General features: G+C 44.1%; 1 protein-coding gene across 1 annotated transcript; it reads right to left on the bottom strand.

Annotated features, from left to right (window-relative positions):
• Positions 1-11,889: 11,889 nt before the first annotated feature.
• LOC124004220 (dual specificity protein phosphatase 7-like) lies at positions 11,890-16,226 on the bottom strand. Its single transcript, XM_046312984.1, has 2 exons — positions 15,440-16,226; positions 11,890-12,338 (listed from the first exon to the last, which is right to left on the bottom strand). The coding sequence occupies exons 1-2, from the start codon at positions 15,846-15,848 to the stop codon at positions 11,890-11,892; spliced, it is 858 nt and encodes a 285-aa protein (XP_046168940.1). The 5' UTR covers positions 15,849-16,226.
• Between the last annotated feature and the right edge of the window lie 2,925 nt (positions 16,227-19,151).

Below are 19,151 nucleotides of genomic sequence, written 5' to 3'. Positions count from 1 at the left end.
CATATTGCATAAATCAAATGATACAAACCACACAAAAATAGGAAAAATGCCAAGGGGGGTGAATACTTTCGCAAGCCACTGTAGGTGCCCTTCTTGGCAAGGAATTTGAAAACCTCCCTGGATCACCACCTCAAGCTGAACCTCGGCAAGACGGAGCTGCTCTTCCTCCCGGGGAAGGACTGCCCGTTCCATGATCTCGCCATCACGGTTGACAACTCCATTGTGTCCTCCTCCCAGAGCGCCAAGAACCTTGGCGTGATCCTGGACAACACCCTGTCGTTCTCAACCAACATCAAGGCGGTGGCCCGTTCCTGTAGGTTCATGCTCTACAACATCCGCAGAGTACGACCCTGCCTCACACAGGAAGCGGCGCAGGTCCTAATCCAGGCACTTGTCATCTCCCGTCTGGATTACTGCAACTCGCTGTTGGCTGGGCTCCCTGCCTGTGCCATTAAACCCCTTCAACTCATCCAGAACGCCGCAGCCCGTCTGGTGTTCAACCTTCCCAAGTTATCTCACGTCACCCCGCTCCTCCGTTCTCTCCACTGGCTTCCAGTTGAAGCTCGCATCCGCTACAAGACCATGGTGCTTGCCTACGGAGCTGTGAGGGGAACGGCACCTCAGTACCTCCAGGCTCTGATCAGGCCCTACACCCAAACAAGGGCACTGCGTTCATCCACCTCTGGCCTGCTCGCCTCCCTACCACTGAGGAAGTACAGCTCCCGCTCAGCCCAGTCAAAACTGTTCGCTGCTCTGGCCCCCCAATGGTGGAACAAACTCCCTCACGACGCCAGGACAGCGGAGTCAATCACCACCTTCCGGAGACACCTGAAACCCCACCTCTTTAAGGAATACCTAGGATAGGATAAGTATTCCCTCTCACCCCCCCCTCCCCTTTAAGATTTAGATGCACTATTGTAAAGTGACTGTTCCACTGGATGTCATAAGGTGAATGCACCAATTTGTAAGTCGCTCTGGATAAGAGCGTCTGCTAAATGACTTAAATGTAAATGTAATGTAAATGTCTTTGTGGTTGAATAGGTGTTTGAAATTCACTTCTCAACTGAAGGACCTTACAGATAATTATGTGTGGGTTATAGAGATGAGGTAGTCATTCAAAACTCATGTTAAACACTGGAGGTTTTAAAACAAAGGGGTTGAATACTTATTGACATTTCAGCTTTTCATTTTTGGATTTATATGTAAAGATTTCGAAAAACAATTATTCCACTTTGTCATTAATGTGTTTAGGCCAGTGACACAAAATCTATATTTAATCAAATTTAAATTCAGGCTATAACACAACATGTGGAAAAAGTGTGAATATTTTCCACGTTCAGAACTAAATGACCCACGTTCAGAACTAAATGGCCCACGTTCAGAGCTAAATGGCCCACGTTCAGAGCTAAATGACCCACGTTCAGAGCTAAATGGCCCACGTTCAGAGCTAAATGGCCCACGTTCAGAGCTAAATGGCCCACGTTCAGAGCTAAATGGCCCACGTTCAGAACTAAATGACCCACGTTCAGAGCTAAATGGCCCACGTTCAGAACTAAATGACCCACGTTCAGAGCTAAATGGCCCACGTTCAGAACTAAATGACCCACGTTCAGAGCTAAATGGCCCACGTTCAGAACTAAATGACCTATATTCAGAACTAAATGACCAACATTCAGAACTAAATGACCAACATTCAGAACTAAATGACCAACATTCAGAACTAAATGATCCACGTTCAGAACTAAATGACCCACGTTCAGAACTAAATTAACTATATTCAGAACTAAATGACCCTTATTCAGAAATAAATTACCTATATTCAAAACGACAGTCGGAAGTTTACTAACACTCAGGTTGGAGTCATGACAACTCGCTTTTCAACCACTCCACGTATTTCTTGTTAACAAACTATAGTTTTGGCAAGTCGGTTAGGACATCTACTTTGTGCATGACACAAGTAATGTTTCCAACAATTGTTTACAGACAGATTATTTCACTTATAATTCACTGTCTCACAATTCCAGTGGTTCAGAAGTTTACATACACTAAATTGACTGTGCCTTTAAACAGCTTGGAAAAGGCCAGAAAATGATGTCATGGTTTTAGAAGCTTCTGATAGGCTAACTGACATCATTTGAGTCAATTGGAGTTGAACTTGTGGATGTATTTCAAGGCCTACCTTCAAACTCAGTGCCTCGTTGCTTGACATCATGGGAAAATCAAAAGAAATCAGCCAATATCCCAGAAAAAGAATTGTAGATATCAACAAGCCTGGTTCATCCTTGGGAGCAATTTTCAAATGCCTGAAGGTACCACGTTCATCTGTACAAACAATAGTAAGCAAGTATTAACACCATGGGACTACGCAGCCGTCATACCGCTCAGGAAGGAGACTCGTTCTGTCTCCTAGAGATGAACGTACTTTGGTACAAAAAGTGCAAATCAATCCCAGAACAACAGCAAAGGACCTTGTGAAGATGCTGGAGGAAACAGGTACAAAAGTATCTATATACACAGTAAAATGAGTCCTATATCGACATAACCTGAAAGGCCGCTCAGCAATGAAGAAGCCACTGCTCCAAAGCCATAAAAAAGCCAGACTATGGTTTGCAAATGAACATGGGGACAAAGATTGTACTTTTTGAAGAAATGTGCTCTGGTCTGATGAAACAAAAATAGAACTGTTCGGCCATAATGACCATCGTTATGTTAGGAAGATAAGGGGGAGGCTTGCAAGCCGAAGAACACCATCCCAACCGTGAAGCACGGAGATGCAGCATCATGTTGTGGGGGTGCTTTGCTGCAGGAGGGACTGGTGCACTTCACAAAATAGATTTTATCATGAGGGAGGAAATTATGTGGATATATTGAAGCTACATCTCAAGACACCAGGCCCATATTAAAAGTTAGTATACAAATTTTGACCAGGGCCCATTTTTAAAAGTAGTGCATTTGGGACATAGTCATTGATATAGATGATCCATTATTCACAACCTAGATGTTGTTCCTGGGTTTTATCTGGTGCAACACTCTGCACTATCAAGCCATTAGTGCTTCAAAGGATATTGCAAAGTAAGTCAGTCCCACTCTCTTTCAACCCCTACTCCTTCCTTCCCTCCCCAGACCATTAGTCCTCATCCATCAAACTCAGATTTGTCCGTCGGACTGACAGTTGGTGAAGAGTGATTCATCACTCCAGAGAACGCGTTTCCACTGCTCCAGAGTCCAATGGTGGCGGGATTTACACCACTCCAGTTGACGCTTGGCATTGCGCATGGTGATCTGAGGCTTGTGTGCGGCTGCTCGGCCTTGGAAACCCATCTCATGAAGCTCCCGACAAACAGTTATTGCGCTGACGTTGCTTCCAGAGGCAGTTTGGAACTCGGTAGCGAGTGTTGCAACCGAGGACAGACATTTGTTACGAGCAACACGTTTCAGCACTCAGTGGCCCCGTTCTGTGAGCTTGTGTGGCCTACCACTTCGTGGCTGAGCTGTTGTTGCTCTGAGACGTTTCCACTTCACAATAACAGCACTTACAGTTAACCGGGGCAGCTCCAGCACGGAAGACATTTGACAAATTGACTTGTTGGAAAAGTGCTACCCTATGATGGTGCCACATTGAAAGTCACTGAGCTCTTCAGAAAAGGTCATTCCACTGCCAATGTTTGTCTATGGAGATTGCATGGCAGTGTGCTCGATTTTATACACCTATCAGCAACGGATGTGGCTGAAATAGCCAAATACACTAATTTGAAGGGGTGTCCCGATACTTTTGTACATATAGTGTATATAAATTAACTCTAGTGTGTCTAGACAAATACAGACAGTAGAACTAATGGAGTCTAGTCAGGAAAAACTCTGGTTCCTTTTAGTGTATAACTAGGAGCTAGATGTTTAAACTTGGGTTCCTTCTAGTGTCTAACTAAGACCTGGAGGTTTAAACTCTGGTTCCTTCTAGTGTATAACTAGGAGCTAGATGTTTAAACTCTGGTTCCTTCTAGTGTCTAACTAAGACCTGGAGGTTTAAACTCTGGTTCCTTCTAGTGTATAACTTTGAGCTAGATGTTTAAACTCTGGTTCCTTCTAGTGTATAACTAGGAGCTAGATGTTTAAACTCTGGTTCCTTCTAGTGTCTAACTAAGACCTGGAGGTTTAAACTCTGGTTCCTTCTAGTGTATAACTAGGAGCTAGATGTTTAAACTCTGGTTCCTTCTAGTGTCTAACTAAGACCTGGAGGTTTAAACTCTGGTTCCTTCTAATGTATAACTAGGAGCTAGATGTTTAAACTTTGGTTCCTTGTAGTGTATAACTAGGAGCTAGATGTTTAAACTCTGGTTCCTTCTAGTGTATAACTAGGAGCTAGATGTTTAAACTCTGGTTCCTTGTAGTGTATAACTAGGAGCTAGATGTTTAAACTCTGGTTCCTTCTAGTGTATAACTAGGAGCTAGATGTTTAAACTCTGGTTTCTTCTAGTGTCTAACCGCCCCAATAGGTTCACTGACGACGCAATCGCCATCACACTGCACACTGCCCTATCCAATCTGGACATGAGGAATACCTATGTAAGAATGCTATTCATCGATTACAGTGCAGCATTTAACACCATAGTACCCTCCAAACTCATCATTACCCTGGGTCTCGACCCCGCCCTGTGCAACTGGGTCCTGGACATCCTGACGGGCCAGGACCCAGTTGGTGAGGGTAAGTTTACCTACCCCAAGGTGGTGAGGGTAGGTAACAACATCTCCACCCGCGCTGATCCTCAACACTGGGGCCCCACAAGGGTGCGTTCTGAGCCCTCTCCTGTACTCCCTGTTCACCCACGACTGCGTGGCCACGCACGCCTCCAACTCAATCATCAAGTTTGCCGACGACACTACAGTGGTAGGCTTGATTACCAACAACGACGAGACGGCCTACAGGGAGGAGGTGAGGGCCCTCGGAGTGTGGTGTCAGGAAAATAACATCACACTCAACGTCAACAAAACTAAGGAGATGACCGTGGACTTCAGGAAGCAAAAGAGGGAGCAGCCCCCTATCTACATTGACGGGACAGAGTGGAGAGGGTGGAGAGTTTTAAGTTCCTCGGCGTACACATCACGGACAAACTGAAATGGTCCACCCACACAGACAGCGTGGTGAAGAAGGCGCAGCAGCGCCTCTTCAACCTCAGGAGGCTGAAGAAATTTGTCTTGTCACCAAAAACACAAGCTTTTACAGATGCACAATCGAGTGCATCCTGTCGGGCTGTATCACCGCCTGGTACGGCAACTGCTCCGCCCACAACCGTAAGGCTCTCCAGAGGGTAGTGAGGTCTGCACAACGCATCACCGGGGGCAAACTACCTGCCCTCCAGGACACCTACACCACCCGATGCCACAGGAAGGCCAAAAAGATCATCAAGGACAACAACCACCCGAGCCACTGCCTGTTCACCCCGCTATCATCCAGAAGGCGAGGTCAGTACAGGTGCATCAAAGCAGAGACCGAGAGACTGAAAAACAGCTTCTATCTCAAGGCCATCAGACTGTTAAACATCTATCACTAACATTGAGTGGCTGCTGCCAACATACTGACTCACCTCCAGCCACTTTAATAATGGAAAAATGTATGTAATAAATTTATCACTAGCCACTTTATATTATATAATGTTTACATACCCTACATTACTCATCTCATATGTGTATGCTGTACTCTATACCATCTACTGCATCATGTTTACATACCCTACATTACTCATCTCATATGTGTATGCTGTACTCTATACCATCTACTGCATCATGTTTAAATACCCTACATTACTCATCTCATATGTGTATGCTGTACTCTATACCATCTACTGCATCTTGCCATCTTGATATAATGTATCACTAGCCACTTTAGCCAATGCCACTTTATATAATGTTTACATATCCTACATTACTCATCTCACATGTATATACTGTACTCTATACCATCTACTGCATCTTGTTTCCATACCCTACATTACTCATCTCATATGTATATACTGTATTCTATACCATCTACTGCATCTTGTTTACATACCCTACATTACTCATCTCATATGTATATACTGTACTCTATACCATCTACTGCATCTTGTTTACATACCCTACATTACTCATCTCATGTATATACTGTACTCTACACCATCTACTGCATCTTGTTTACATACCCTACATTACTCATCTCATATGTATATACTGTACTCTATACCATCTACTGCATCTTGTTTCCATACCCTACATTACTCATCTCATATGTATATACTGTATTCTATACCATCTACTGCATCTTGTTTCCATACCCTACATTACTCATCTCATATGTATATACTGTATTCTATACCATCTACTGCATCTCATATGTATATACTGTACTCTATACCATCTACTGCATCTTGTTTCCATACCCTACATTACTCATCTCATATGTATATACTGTATTCTATACCATCTACTGCATCTTGCCGTTCGGCCATCACTCATCCATATATTTTTATGTACATATTCTTATTCATTCCTTTACACTTGTGTGTGTATAAGGTAGTTGTTGTGAAATTGTTAAATTACTTGTTAGATATTACTGCACGGTCGGAACTAGAAGCACAAGCATTTAGCTACACTCGCATTAACATCTGCTAACCATGTGTATGTGACCATTAACATCTGCTAACCATGTGACCAATAACATCTGCTAACCATGTGACCATTAACATCTGCTAACCTTGTGTATGTGACCATTAACATCTGCTAACCATGTGACCAATAACATCTGCTAACCATGTGTATGTGACCATTAACATCTGCTAACCATGTGACCAATAACATCTGCTAACCATGTGACCATTAACATCTGCTAACCTTGTGTATGTGACCATTAACATCTGCTAACCATGTGACCATTAACATCTGCTAACCATGTGACCAATAACATCTGCTAACCATGTGTATGTGACCATTAACATCTGCTAACCATGTGACCATTAACATCTGCTAACCATGTGTATGTGACCAATAACATCTGCTAACCATGTGTATGTGACCATTAACATCTGCTAACCATGCGTATGTGACCATTAACATCTGCTAACCATGTGACCATTAACATCTGCTAACCATGTGCATGTGACCAATAACATCTGCTAACCATATGTATGTGACCAATAACATCTGCTAACCATGTGTATGTGACCAATAACATCTGCTAACCATGTGACCATTAACATCTGCTAACCATGTGCATGTGACCAATAACATCTGCTAACCATGTGCATGTGACCAATACATTTGATTTGATTTGAGTGTAGCTAACTGTCCCTAACTAACTAACAAACAGGCCCTAACTAACAGGCCCCTAACTAACAAACAGGTCCTAACAAACTAACAGGCCCAAAGTAACTAACAGGTCCAAAGCAACAAACAGGCCCAAAGCAACAAACAGGCCCAAAGTAACTAACAGGCCCAAAGTAACTAACAGGCCCTAAGTAACTAACAGGCCCTAAGTAACTAACAGGCCCAAAGCAACAAACAGGCCCAAAGTAACTAACAGGCCCAAAGTAACTAACAGGCCCTTTTCTAACTAACAGGCCCAAAGTAACAAACAGGCCCAAAGCAACAAACAGGCCCAAAGCAACAAACAGGCCCAAAGTAACAAACAGGCCCAAAGTAACTAACAGGTCCAAAGTAACTAACAGGCCCAAAGTAACTAACAGGCCCAAAGTAACTAACAGGCCCTTTTCTAACTAACAGGCCCAAAGTAACTAACAGGCCCAAATTAACTAACAGGCCCTTTTCTAACTAACAGGCCCAAAGTAACTAACAGGCCCAAAGTGACTAACAGGCCCAAAGTAACTAACAGGCCCAAAGCAACAAACAGGCCCAAAGGATGTCATAAGGTGAATGCACCAATTTGTAAGTCGCTCTGGATAAGAGCGTCTGCTAAATGACTTAAATGTAATGTAAATGTAAAGTAACTAACAGGCCCAAAGTAACTAACAGGCCCAAAGTACCTAACAGGCCCAAAGTAACTAACAGGCCCTAACTAACTAACAGGCCCAAAGTAACTAACAGGCCCTAACTAACTAACAGGCCCAAAGTAACTAACAGGCCCTAACTAACTACAGTAGCTTTACATATTTCCCTAAAAGTGGAACAGCAATCCCTGCTACCACACATTCCAGCGATTGACCAAGACCCTCAAACTCTGACTCGAACCCTTTCACATGTCATAGTGGGTTTCTTAACTGTGGCACTTTCAAAACAAACACGGCTCAGGATATATTCCAGAGCCAAACCAAAATTCCACATTCCCATGAAGCTGATGAGGGGAATACCCTGGGTATTCGTCTAGTTGTAGGCTGATTAATTAAATACTGAAACTAACCACAAATAGTCTGGTCTGAAATACTGAAATAGTGCTAAGTAAATATTACAAAACAAACCTCTCTGTTATAATTATTTCACTACTTTATACCAGAGCCCTATTCCCTATATAGTGCACTAGTATAGACCAGAGCCCTATTCCCTATATAGTGCACTAGTATAGACCAGAGCCCTATTCCCTATATAGTGCATTACTTTATACCAGAGCCCTATTCCCTATATAGTGAATTACTTTAGACCAGGGCCCTATTCCCTATATAGTGGTACTACTTTAGACCAGAGCCCTATTCCCGATATAGTGCACTACTATAGACCAGAGCCCTAATTCCCTATATAGTGCACTACTATAGACCCGAGCCCTATTCCCTATATAGTGCACTACTATAGACCAGAACCCTATTCCCTAAATAGTGGTACTATAGACCAGAGCCCTATTCCCTATATAGAGCACTACTTTAGACCAGAGCCCTATTCCCTATATAGTGCACTACTATAGACCAGAGCCCTATTCCCTATATAGTGCACTATTTTATACCAGAGCCCTATTCCCTATATAGTGCACTACTTTAGACCAGAGCCCTATTCCCTATATACGGCACTACTATAGACCAGAGCCCTATTCCCTATATAGTGCACTTGTATAGACCAGAGCCCTATTCCCTATATAGTGCACTAGTATAGACCAGAGCTCTATTCCCTATATAGTGCACTACTGTAGACCAGAGCCCTATTCCCTATATAGTGCACTACTTTATACCAGAGCCCTATTCCCTATATAGTGCACTACTTTATACCAGAGCCCTATTCCCTATATAGTGCACTACTTTATACCAGAGCCCTATTCCCAATATAGTGGTACTAGTATAGACCAGAGCCCTATTCACTATATAGTGCACTACTTTTCAAGTCATGGAGGTTAAACTAATTCAAGGTTCAACTGTATTTCTTCACTGTTTCCACGGACGTTTTTATCTTGCATTTATATTTACCGAGTTACCGAGCTGCCGCTCTTATCCAGCGCGAATTACAGGAGCAATTAGGGCTAAGTGCCTTGCTCAAGGGTACAGACAGACTTTTCACCGAGTTACCTCAGTGAATCGAACCAGCAACCTTTCAGTTACTGGCCCAACGCTATGAACCCCTAGCCATCCATCATTCATCAGCCAAACAACCCTAGTTATCCATCATTCATTACAAAGTAACATGCAGACCAGACTGAGAACGTGCGTCTGCCATCGCGCGCATGCCGACTTTGTCCAGCCAGACGAGATCAGGACACGCAGGTTGAAATGTCAAAATGAACTCTGAACCAACTATATTAATTTGGGGACAGGTCGATAAGTAATAAACATTGATTGGAATTTAGCTAGCTTGCTGTTGTCCTAGGATATAAACATCAGGTTGTTATTTTACCTGAAATGCACAAGGTCCTCTACTCCGACAATTAATCCACAGATAAAAGGGTCAACCTAGTTTGTTTCTAGTAATCTCTCCTCCTTCAGGCTTCTTCTTCTTCTGTGGACTTTATATGGCGGTTGGCAACCAACATTAAGGTGCATTACCACCATCAACTGGAATGGACCTCAGTTTATCTTTCAATCACCCACGTAGGTATACGCTCCTAAAAACCAATGAGGAGATGGGACAGGCGGGACTTGCAGTGCTCCAAGTGTCACAAATAGAACACATTTATATTTTTGCGCCTGGCTAAGTAGACGCTCGTTGACGCATACGAGTAGCGTGGGTGCAACAATTGTATTAATTATGGATCCCCATTAGTTCCTGCCAAGGCAGCAGCTTCTCTTCCTGGGGTTTATTATGGATCCCCATTAGTTCCTGCCAAGGCAGCAGCTACTCTTCCTGGGGTTTATTATGGATCCCCATTAGTTCCTGCCAAGACAGCAGCTACTCTTCCTGTGGTTTATTATGGATCCCCATTAGTTCCTGTCAAGGCAGCAGCTACTCTTCCTGGGGTTTATTATGGATCCCCATTAGTTCCTGTAAAGGCAGCAGCTACTCTTCCTATGGTCCAGCAAAATTAAGGGAGATCAATAACATTTCATTCCTGACAGACTAAGTGTGTGCCCTCAGGCCTCTACTCTACTACCACATATCTATAACACAAGATCCATGTGTGTATGGTACGTATGTTATCGTGTGTTTGTATGCATGTGTCTATGTCTATGTTTGTGTTGCTTCACAATTCTGCTGTTCCATAAGCTGTATTTTTTGTGTTTTTTCAAATCGAATAGAATAACGTTTGTGTTAATTTTGCAACGCTCGCACATGCGAGGGCGGTGGTGGGTGGTGTGGTCAACAAGTAAGTCTATCCTTCATTATTCAGTCTTCACAGTGTTCAAGGTGACCTGTCCTACTTAATTCTCAATGGTTCTCTAAATGACCTGGCCTACTTCATTCACAGTGGTTCTCTAAATGTCCTGGCCTACTTCATTCACAGTGGTTCTCTAAATGACCTGGCCTACTTAATTCTCAATGGTTCTCTAAATGACCTGGCCTACTTCATTCACAGTGGTTCTCTAAATGTCCTGGCCTACTTCATTCACAGTGGTTCTCTAAATGACCTGGCCTACTTAATTCTCAATGGTTCTCTAAATGACCTGGCCTACTTCATTCACAGTGGTTCTCTAAATGTCCTGGCCTACTTCATTCACAGTGGTTCTCTAAATGACCTGGCCTATTTCATTCACAGTGGTTCTCTAAATGACCTGGCCTATTTCATTCACAGTGGTTCTCTAAATGACCTGGCCTACTTCATTCACAATGGTTCTCTAAATGACCTGGCCTACTTCATTCACAGTGGTTCTCTAAATGACCTGGCCTACTTCATTCACAGTGGTTCTCTAAATGTCCTGGCCTACTTCATTCACAGTGGTTCTCTAAATTACCTGGCCCACTTCATTCACAGTGGTTCTCTAAATTACCTGGCCTACTTCATTCACAGATTCCCTTCTGTTGTATAATGAGTGTGCTAGAAACCTGTTGGCCAACTTTTGATGAGTTAATTAAAGGCCCACACTGTGATTTGATGATATAATCCCTCCAACGCTAGAGCGGCTCAGATCAAGTCATGACTCATAGCGTTCATGGTGTGAAATGAGGCGTGTAGCAGGAAATACCACAAACCGCTCAGAAAGAGATCAGAGTTGTTTCTTAAAGGATGATGCGTCTGAGGCTTGTTAGCTTAAGTTGCTGACTCATACGTCTATACTATATATGTTTTTAGTTATAAGCTTTGTTATTGTACTTGTACATCTATGTTTTAAGCAATGAGACAGCTCGTTTGACTCAGCCAACAACTTAATGAATCTACCGCTGCCTAATTGAGTTTTATAGTTATATAACCTGAATGTTGGTGGGATGAGCTGAGGAAACAATTTTTCAAATGAATCAACTCTGACCTGGGTTCATAAAACATTACGCAAACGAACATTACAACACAAGACAAGAATGCAAAGACTCTGAACTCCACCTGATCTGAACCGGCTACTGCCACAACTCACCAATGAAAGAAATGGCCTCTGGGAAAAACTGCGAGAGGTTTTGGCTCCAGTGATCGGAGATGGGGATCTGTTTGTACTTGAAGTCTCCGTCGTGTTCAAACATGTTGGGCAGGTTGGGCGTGACGTTCAGGATGTACTTAATATTATACTTCCCCAGGATGTCCAGATTGGTGGAGTCTTTGGCACAGCCCAGGTAGAGGTATGGTAAGATCTGGACCGGGAAGGCAGGCTGGTTGTTGGGGAGAGGGCTGCCCTCGGACTCGGTGGCGCTGACAGGTTCCCTGTCCGATGACTCCCCATCAGAACAGTCAGAGCTGATCCTCAGCCCCCCCAGCCCCAGGACGGACGCAGGCGGGGAACTGCTGGGGCAGGAACAGTCAAGGTTGATCTCACAGTGTTCTGGGTAGTCTGTCTGGAACTTGTTGAATCCACCTGGAAACAACAACGGAGACGTTTTAGAATCAAATCAAATAAAACAGAAGAGAACTGTTGGAAAGAAGAAAAGAGACGTTTTAGAATAGAATCAAATCAAATAGAATCAAATAGAACAGAAGAGAACTGTTGGAAAGAAGAAAAGAGACGTTTTAGAATAGAATCAAATCAAATAGAATCAAATAGAACAGAAGAGAACTGCTAGAAAGAACAGGAACACAGATGGGTCAGAATCACAATATGAGAAAGGTTCTGTGACACGTCATTCCAGCGATTCTATAAATACAATACAGAGAAATTAGAAGAGATTATAGCTTTATTGTCCAATGTGCAAATTGGAATATCGTCTGTGTGTGTGATAAATGATAGCATGAACAGAGATCTACCAGAATACTGACCGAAAGCTGTGAACAGCATGTACCAATTCAAAATGGCAAAACAAACTCCAAGAACAACCAGATACTATTCATATGTGCTAGACAGGAAACGGAAACGGGCCTACTTCCTACATGACGGTAAAATAAATGTATACTGTATACGTTAGCACATTAAACCCTATAACACAATAATAAACCCATCTCAAACACTGATGTTTTGGGAATGGGATTACTGTACATCCCATGTTTCCACTCCTTCAACATTTCATAGGCCCGGTTCCCCAAAAACGTCTTAAGGTTAAGCTGGGGCGGCAGGGTAGCCTAGTGGTTAGAGCGTTGGACTAGTAACCGAAAGGTTGCAAGTTCAAATCCCCGGAGTGACAAGGTACAAATCTGTCGTTCTGCCCCTAAACAGGCAGTTAACCCACTGTTCACAGGCCGTCATTGAAAATAAGAATTTGTTCTTAACTGACTTGCCTAGTAAAATAATTAAAAAATAAAAGCTAATCATTAGAAAGTTCATAGGAGCATCGTTAAATCTCCGAGCTGTTTTCCAAAAAAGCCTGGTTAGTAACGTTGCACTTGAAAACGCCCGCGTCAGACCGCTGGTAGAACAGCTAAATGTATCGTTAAAACACCGCGCGTCACTTAATACACGGAACATCTCCGCTAAACGTGGATTCACACGGTTTATCCGCTATGACCGCCATAAAGTTGACTACCAATTGAAATTTGCCCAAGTCTTTACAAATAAGCGACATATAAAAGGGATGCTTCAAATGAATAAACCTGAGATGAAAGCATTAACATGTAAATGCAGTAGGCTATACATTTAAATCATATTGAATTAGTTGAGTTCTACATTGCTACTTGTAGGCTACTGTCTGTAATTTGTCTCAATATATTTTATGAAATTTTGCCTAACGTGCGCAATAATGTGCCAAATTTAGATTTTCGTTTCATTATTATGGGGTAAGCGTTAGAATAAGCCGCGTGCAATCATACGTGATAATATCTTTCTAGGAACTGATCCGTCGTCAGTATTGTGGAATAATTATAATGTTACGGTAAGATTTAAATGGAGAAAACTGATCCGAGAGCAGTGTAGAGGGAAAACATTAGTTCACAGATAGTAGTTTGTTCGTTAACTAGTTAACATTATTTTTTATTTTTTTTACCTTTATTTAACTAGGCAGTTAAGAACAAATTCTTATTTTCACAGCTGGGGTTTAGTAAGGCAAGGAGTCATTTACCAGTTAATACTATGGCAAATTAGTTAGGTTACTAATGTTTGCTCATTTCATGTTGTAACGTTAGCTAGATAACATTAGCCGTTGCTCAACATTTCTCTGGCTAGCTAGCGGAGAATTCGATCCAGCTAGCAAGATACTTGAAATACTCGTTCCACCACACTTTCTCCCTCACCTCAAACTTTCCAAATGTCAGTTGTTTTTCGGTTACAGCTCATGAAGTACGCTTTATCATGTTGTAACCTTCTCACCTACCGTTACCTCGTTGTTATCGTTCAGGGGACATGCTGTTGTAACCTTCTCACCAAACGTTACCTGTTCATTATCGTTCAGGGGACGCGCTGCTGTAACCTTCTCACCTACCGTTACCTCGTTGTTATCGTTCAGGGGACGTGCTGCTGTAACCTTCTCACCTACCGTTACCTCGTTGTTATCGTTCAGGGGACAGGCTGCTGTAACCTTCTCACCTAACGTTACCTCGTTGTTATCGTTCAGGGGACAGGCTGCTGTAACCTTCTCACCTAACGTTACCCCGTTTTTATCGTTCAGGGGACGTGCTGCTGTAACCTTCTCACCAAACGTTACCTCGTTGTTGTCGTTCAGGGGACGTGCTGCTGTAACTGACAAGCTGCCTTTCCAGAGGCTCTCTGATTCTGTAACTAGTCAGTTGGTTGCCTCTTTCTTCAGCTGCGCTGCATTCTGTTGTTATGTGAACGATTGGCTGAGCCTTGGACACAGCCAGTATTGCTCTGCCCACTACCCCAAAAGTGTTATCATTGGATCTACACAAATCACGTAGGTCACCTATTTTGGATTCAAAATGGCGAATTTCACTGAAAGTTGACTAGTTTGCATCCCTGGTTATTTAAGACAAAGATTCGGAATTAGGTTAAAGGGTTAGAGTTAGGAGAAAGGTTAGCTAACATGCTAAGAAGTTGCAAAGTAGCTAATATTGCATGTGATGAGATTCGAACACACAACCTTTGGGTTGCTAGACGTTATCTGCCCGACCTACCACCCTCCTTTCATTTTTGCCTTTAGCAACCTCTTGTCTTATGTAACCATACCAAACATAATATATCAAAGGAAATGTAAATCCAGACACTGAATTTAGTATGTTACGTCTAGTCTATGAGACCAGGCTGAGGAATAGAACATAGTTTGGGCTATAGTGGATTCGTAGGCTAACAGGTAGTCTAGACCATAATATATTATACACTCTTAGAACATAAAGGGTTATAAAAGGGTTATTTGACTGTCCCCATAGGAGAACACTTTTTCGTTCCATGTAGAACCCTCTTTAAAAAAGGTTCAACATGGAACCCAAAGGGGATTGGAATCAAAAGGATTCTCTAAAGGGTTATCCTTTGGGAATAACGAAAAATCATTTCGTTCGAGACTGCACCTTTATTCCAAGAGTGTAGAATAGAATACGGAAATATCACAATTAAAGAGCAAAGAAGCGAACTCTCACCTTCCAGGTAAAAAGCCTTGGAGCCGTCATCCCGGAGCTTTTGCAGCAGCAAGCCGAGGACAGAGCTCACCAGCCCGGTCTCCTGCCAGTCCGTAGTGGCCTCGTCGTAGAGAAGAATCATGTCCGTTTTGCACCGCTTTACGAATGTCTCCTTATCCTCGTTGTTAGGAATGATGGACCTGATCGGTAGATTCCCCTTCTTTAGTCTCCGCAGCATCAAACCGGGAATCGCCAGATTGATGGCCGACTCTATGTGTGAAGATTCGTAGAGCTCGTGCGATCGGCAGTCCAGCAGCAGTAGCGAGCTCACCCCGAGCCCGGACTCAAGTTCCTCTTGAAGCCATTCCACACTTTTACTCGACATCATCTCTGTCACGACCCGGGAACCCTTCCAAAGAGTAATTTTCATTAGGGAAATATAGATGCGGCTCTTTGCACTAACACGCCGGCCAAAAAATAATAATCACGGCGCTAAACTTCTACTCGTGTGGATATGGACAGAACCACGTCCGTCCGCTCTGATCCCGGTCGTCCCACGATACAGCAGCAGCTCACCCGGACTGGTAGACGGAATCAACACACAACCGGGCTTCACAACACATTAACGATATTCTCTCAGACCGTTTGATACTGCGTCCCATTACTGAAAAGACCCTTTAGGCTAAGTGTTGTCTGGTTTTATAAATCTGATCAAAATGTGGCTTCCAGGTGAATCATAACTACAGCACATTATTTTTGGACATTTGCCTTTCGACCGCCTCCCGTGTGTCATTTCCAGTAACCGCTATGAGAGGCAGACCGAAGTAAAAGGAGTATGCAGACCGGAGGGTATGTCACTGAAGGAGAAGGAGGAGTTGGGGAACGGTTAAAGACGCAGCGCACAGCGGAGTGGAAAGTGTTTCGGACATCATGTTCCCTCTCGCCACTTGAATAGCACACAAAATGGCCTAAAATATGTGCCTGATACTTAATTCAACCTGTTCGGATTCGGGAAACTGGAGAAGTCTCTTGGGATCTCCGAATGCATAATTTGCATAATTGCGTAGAGAAACATTTCGGGCAACCTCTGGCACAGAGGCAATTATTCCATGCCAATGTACCATCCATGATTGGTTAGGCTGGACACTGGACCATAACAATACAATTAGCTAAGATTGTCCCTTCTAAACATTCACATACATGCCTTTCAGATTGCAATAGGCCTATAATAATGAGATTAGAAACAAAGGACAATGGGTAATTGACTCGGTTGGTTCCTCTTTAACAGATCTGCCACTTTCCCTCTCTTCCCTCCCCTCTATCTCTCACCCCTCCCTGCCCTCTCTCTCTCACCCCTCCCTCCCCTCTCTCACCCCTCCCTCTCCTCTATCTCTCACCCCTCCCTGCCCTCTCTCTCTCACCCCTCCCTGCCCTCTCTCACCCCTCCCTCCCCTCTCTCACCCCCTCCCTCTCCTCTATCTCTCACCCCTCCCTGCCCTCTCTCTCTCACCCCTCCCTGCCCTCTCTCACCCCCTCCCTCCCTCTGTCTCTCACCCCCTGACTCCCCTCTCTCACCCCTCCCTCCCCCCCTCTCTCTGACTCCCCTCTCTCACCCCCTCCCTCCCCCTCTCTCTCACCCCCTCCCTCTGTCTCTCACCCCCTGACTCCCCTCTCTCACCCCCTCCCTCCCCTCTATCTCTCACCCCCTCCCTCCCCTCTCTCTCTCACACCCCCTCCCTCCCCTTTCCCTCACCCCCTCCCTCCCCCTCTCTCTCACCCCCTCCCTCTGTCTCTCACCCCCTGACTCCCCTCTCTCACCCCCTTCCTCCCCTTTCCCTCACCCCCTCCCTCCCCTCTCTCTCAACCTCCTCCCTCCCATCTCTCTCACCCCCTCCCTCCCCTCTCACTCACCGTCCCTCCCCTCTCTCTCTCACCATCCCTCCCCTCTCTCTCACCCCCTCCCTCCCCTCTCTCTCACCCCCTTCCTCCCCTCTCTCTCACCCCCTTCCCCCTCCCTCACCCCCCCTCTCTCTCACCCCCTCCCTCCCCTCTCTCTCAACCTCCCTCCCTCTCTCTCAACCTCCCTCCCCTCTCTCGCTCACCCCCTCCCTCCCCTCTCTCTCTCACCCCCTCCCTCCCCTCTCTCTCACCCCTCTCTCTCTCTCACCCACCCGACCTGAGAAGACTAGTCATTATGAATGGACCGCCCTGATTGAAAGAAAAAAATTATCTCATGGTTGATAAAATCCTATAGTGAAATCTGAAATTAACTTGTCGTTGACCACAATATTACATTCTATTCAATTCTATTTTTTTTAAATTACCTTTATTTAACCAGGCAAGTCAGTTAAGAACAAATTCTTATTTTCAATGACGGCCTGGGAACAGTGGGTTAACTGCCTGTTCAGGGGCAGAACGACAGATTTGTACCTTGTCGGCTCAGGGGTTTGAACTTGCAACTTTCTGGTTACTAGTCTAACGCTCTAACCACTAGGCTACCCTGCCACCGTAACAATGTATTTACAAAGAAGTTACATATTTAACAAGTACAGTGTTATGACTTTTCTACTCATTTGGACGTCTAAGTAGCAGTTGTAGCTCACATCCAGCGGTGAAGAGAGAAAGGTTTGTTTTTACACTCACAGCTACAGGACAGAAGGCATAGAGACTGTTTTTACACTCACAGCTACAGGACAGAAGGCATAGAGACTGTTTTTACACACACAGCTACAGGACAGAAGGCATAGAGACTGTTTTTACACACACAGCTACAGGACAGAAGGCATAGAGACTGTTTTTACACTCACAGCTACAGGACAGAAGGCATAGAGACTGTTTTTACACTCACAGCTGCAGGACAGAAGGCATAGAGACTGTTTTTACACTCACAGCTACAGGACAGAAGGCATAGAGACTGTTTTTACACTCACAGCTACAGGACAGAAGGCATAGAGACTGTTTTTACACTCACAGCTACAGGACAGAAGGCATAGAGACTGTTTTTACACACACAGCTGCAGGACAGAAGGCATAGAGACTGTTTTTACACTCACAGCTACAGGACAGAAGGCATAGAGACTGTTTTTACACTCACAGCTGCAGGACAGAAGGCATAGAGACTGTTTTTACACACACAGCTGCATGACTGAAGGCATAGAGACTGTTTTTACACTCACAGCTGCAGGACAGAAGGCATAGAGAGCCACTGGCAGCAGACAATGCCTCTTTATCCCTCGGTCCCAATGACTTAACATTTACTTCAGACTCTGACAGCTAACTCTTGTGTTTCCATCCCTCTCTTCCCAAACCCCCCCTCCATGAACAATAAGTTACAGACTTACCCACTGAGCGCTGAAGCTACTAGCTACTGTTAGCCTCTCAACAACGAGTTACAGACTTACCCACTGAGCACTGAAGCTACTAGCTACTGTTAGCCTCTCAACAGTAAGTTACAGACTTACCCACTGAGCACTGACGCTACTAGCTACTGTTAGCATCTCAACAGTAAGTTACAGATTTAGCCCTGGCTAAATGTACATACCAAGAAGAATTGTACAGAATCTTGTTCAATTACCTTTGGGTTTTGGGAATGATTTGAATCTGTTTGTCCTGTCGTAGGGCAAGGAGTTTCTCCTGTAATAGTGCCAGGAGTTTGTCTTGACCATGTGATTGGACCAAGAAAACAAAAACAGGTCTTAGTTAGACGCTAGAAGGAACCAGAGTTTAAACCTCC

Source organism: Oncorhynchus gorbuscha, linkage group LG18 (assembly GCF_021184085.1).
Source record: "Oncorhynchus gorbuscha isolate QuinsamMale2020 ecotype Even-year linkage group LG18, OgorEven_v1.0, whole genome shotgun sequence".
In the NCBI taxonomy this organism is placed as follows: Eukaryota; Metazoa; Chordata; class Actinopteri; order Salmoniformes; family Salmonidae; genus Oncorhynchus; species Oncorhynchus gorbuscha.
This window is presented reverse-complemented; position numbering and strand designations above follow the sequence as displayed.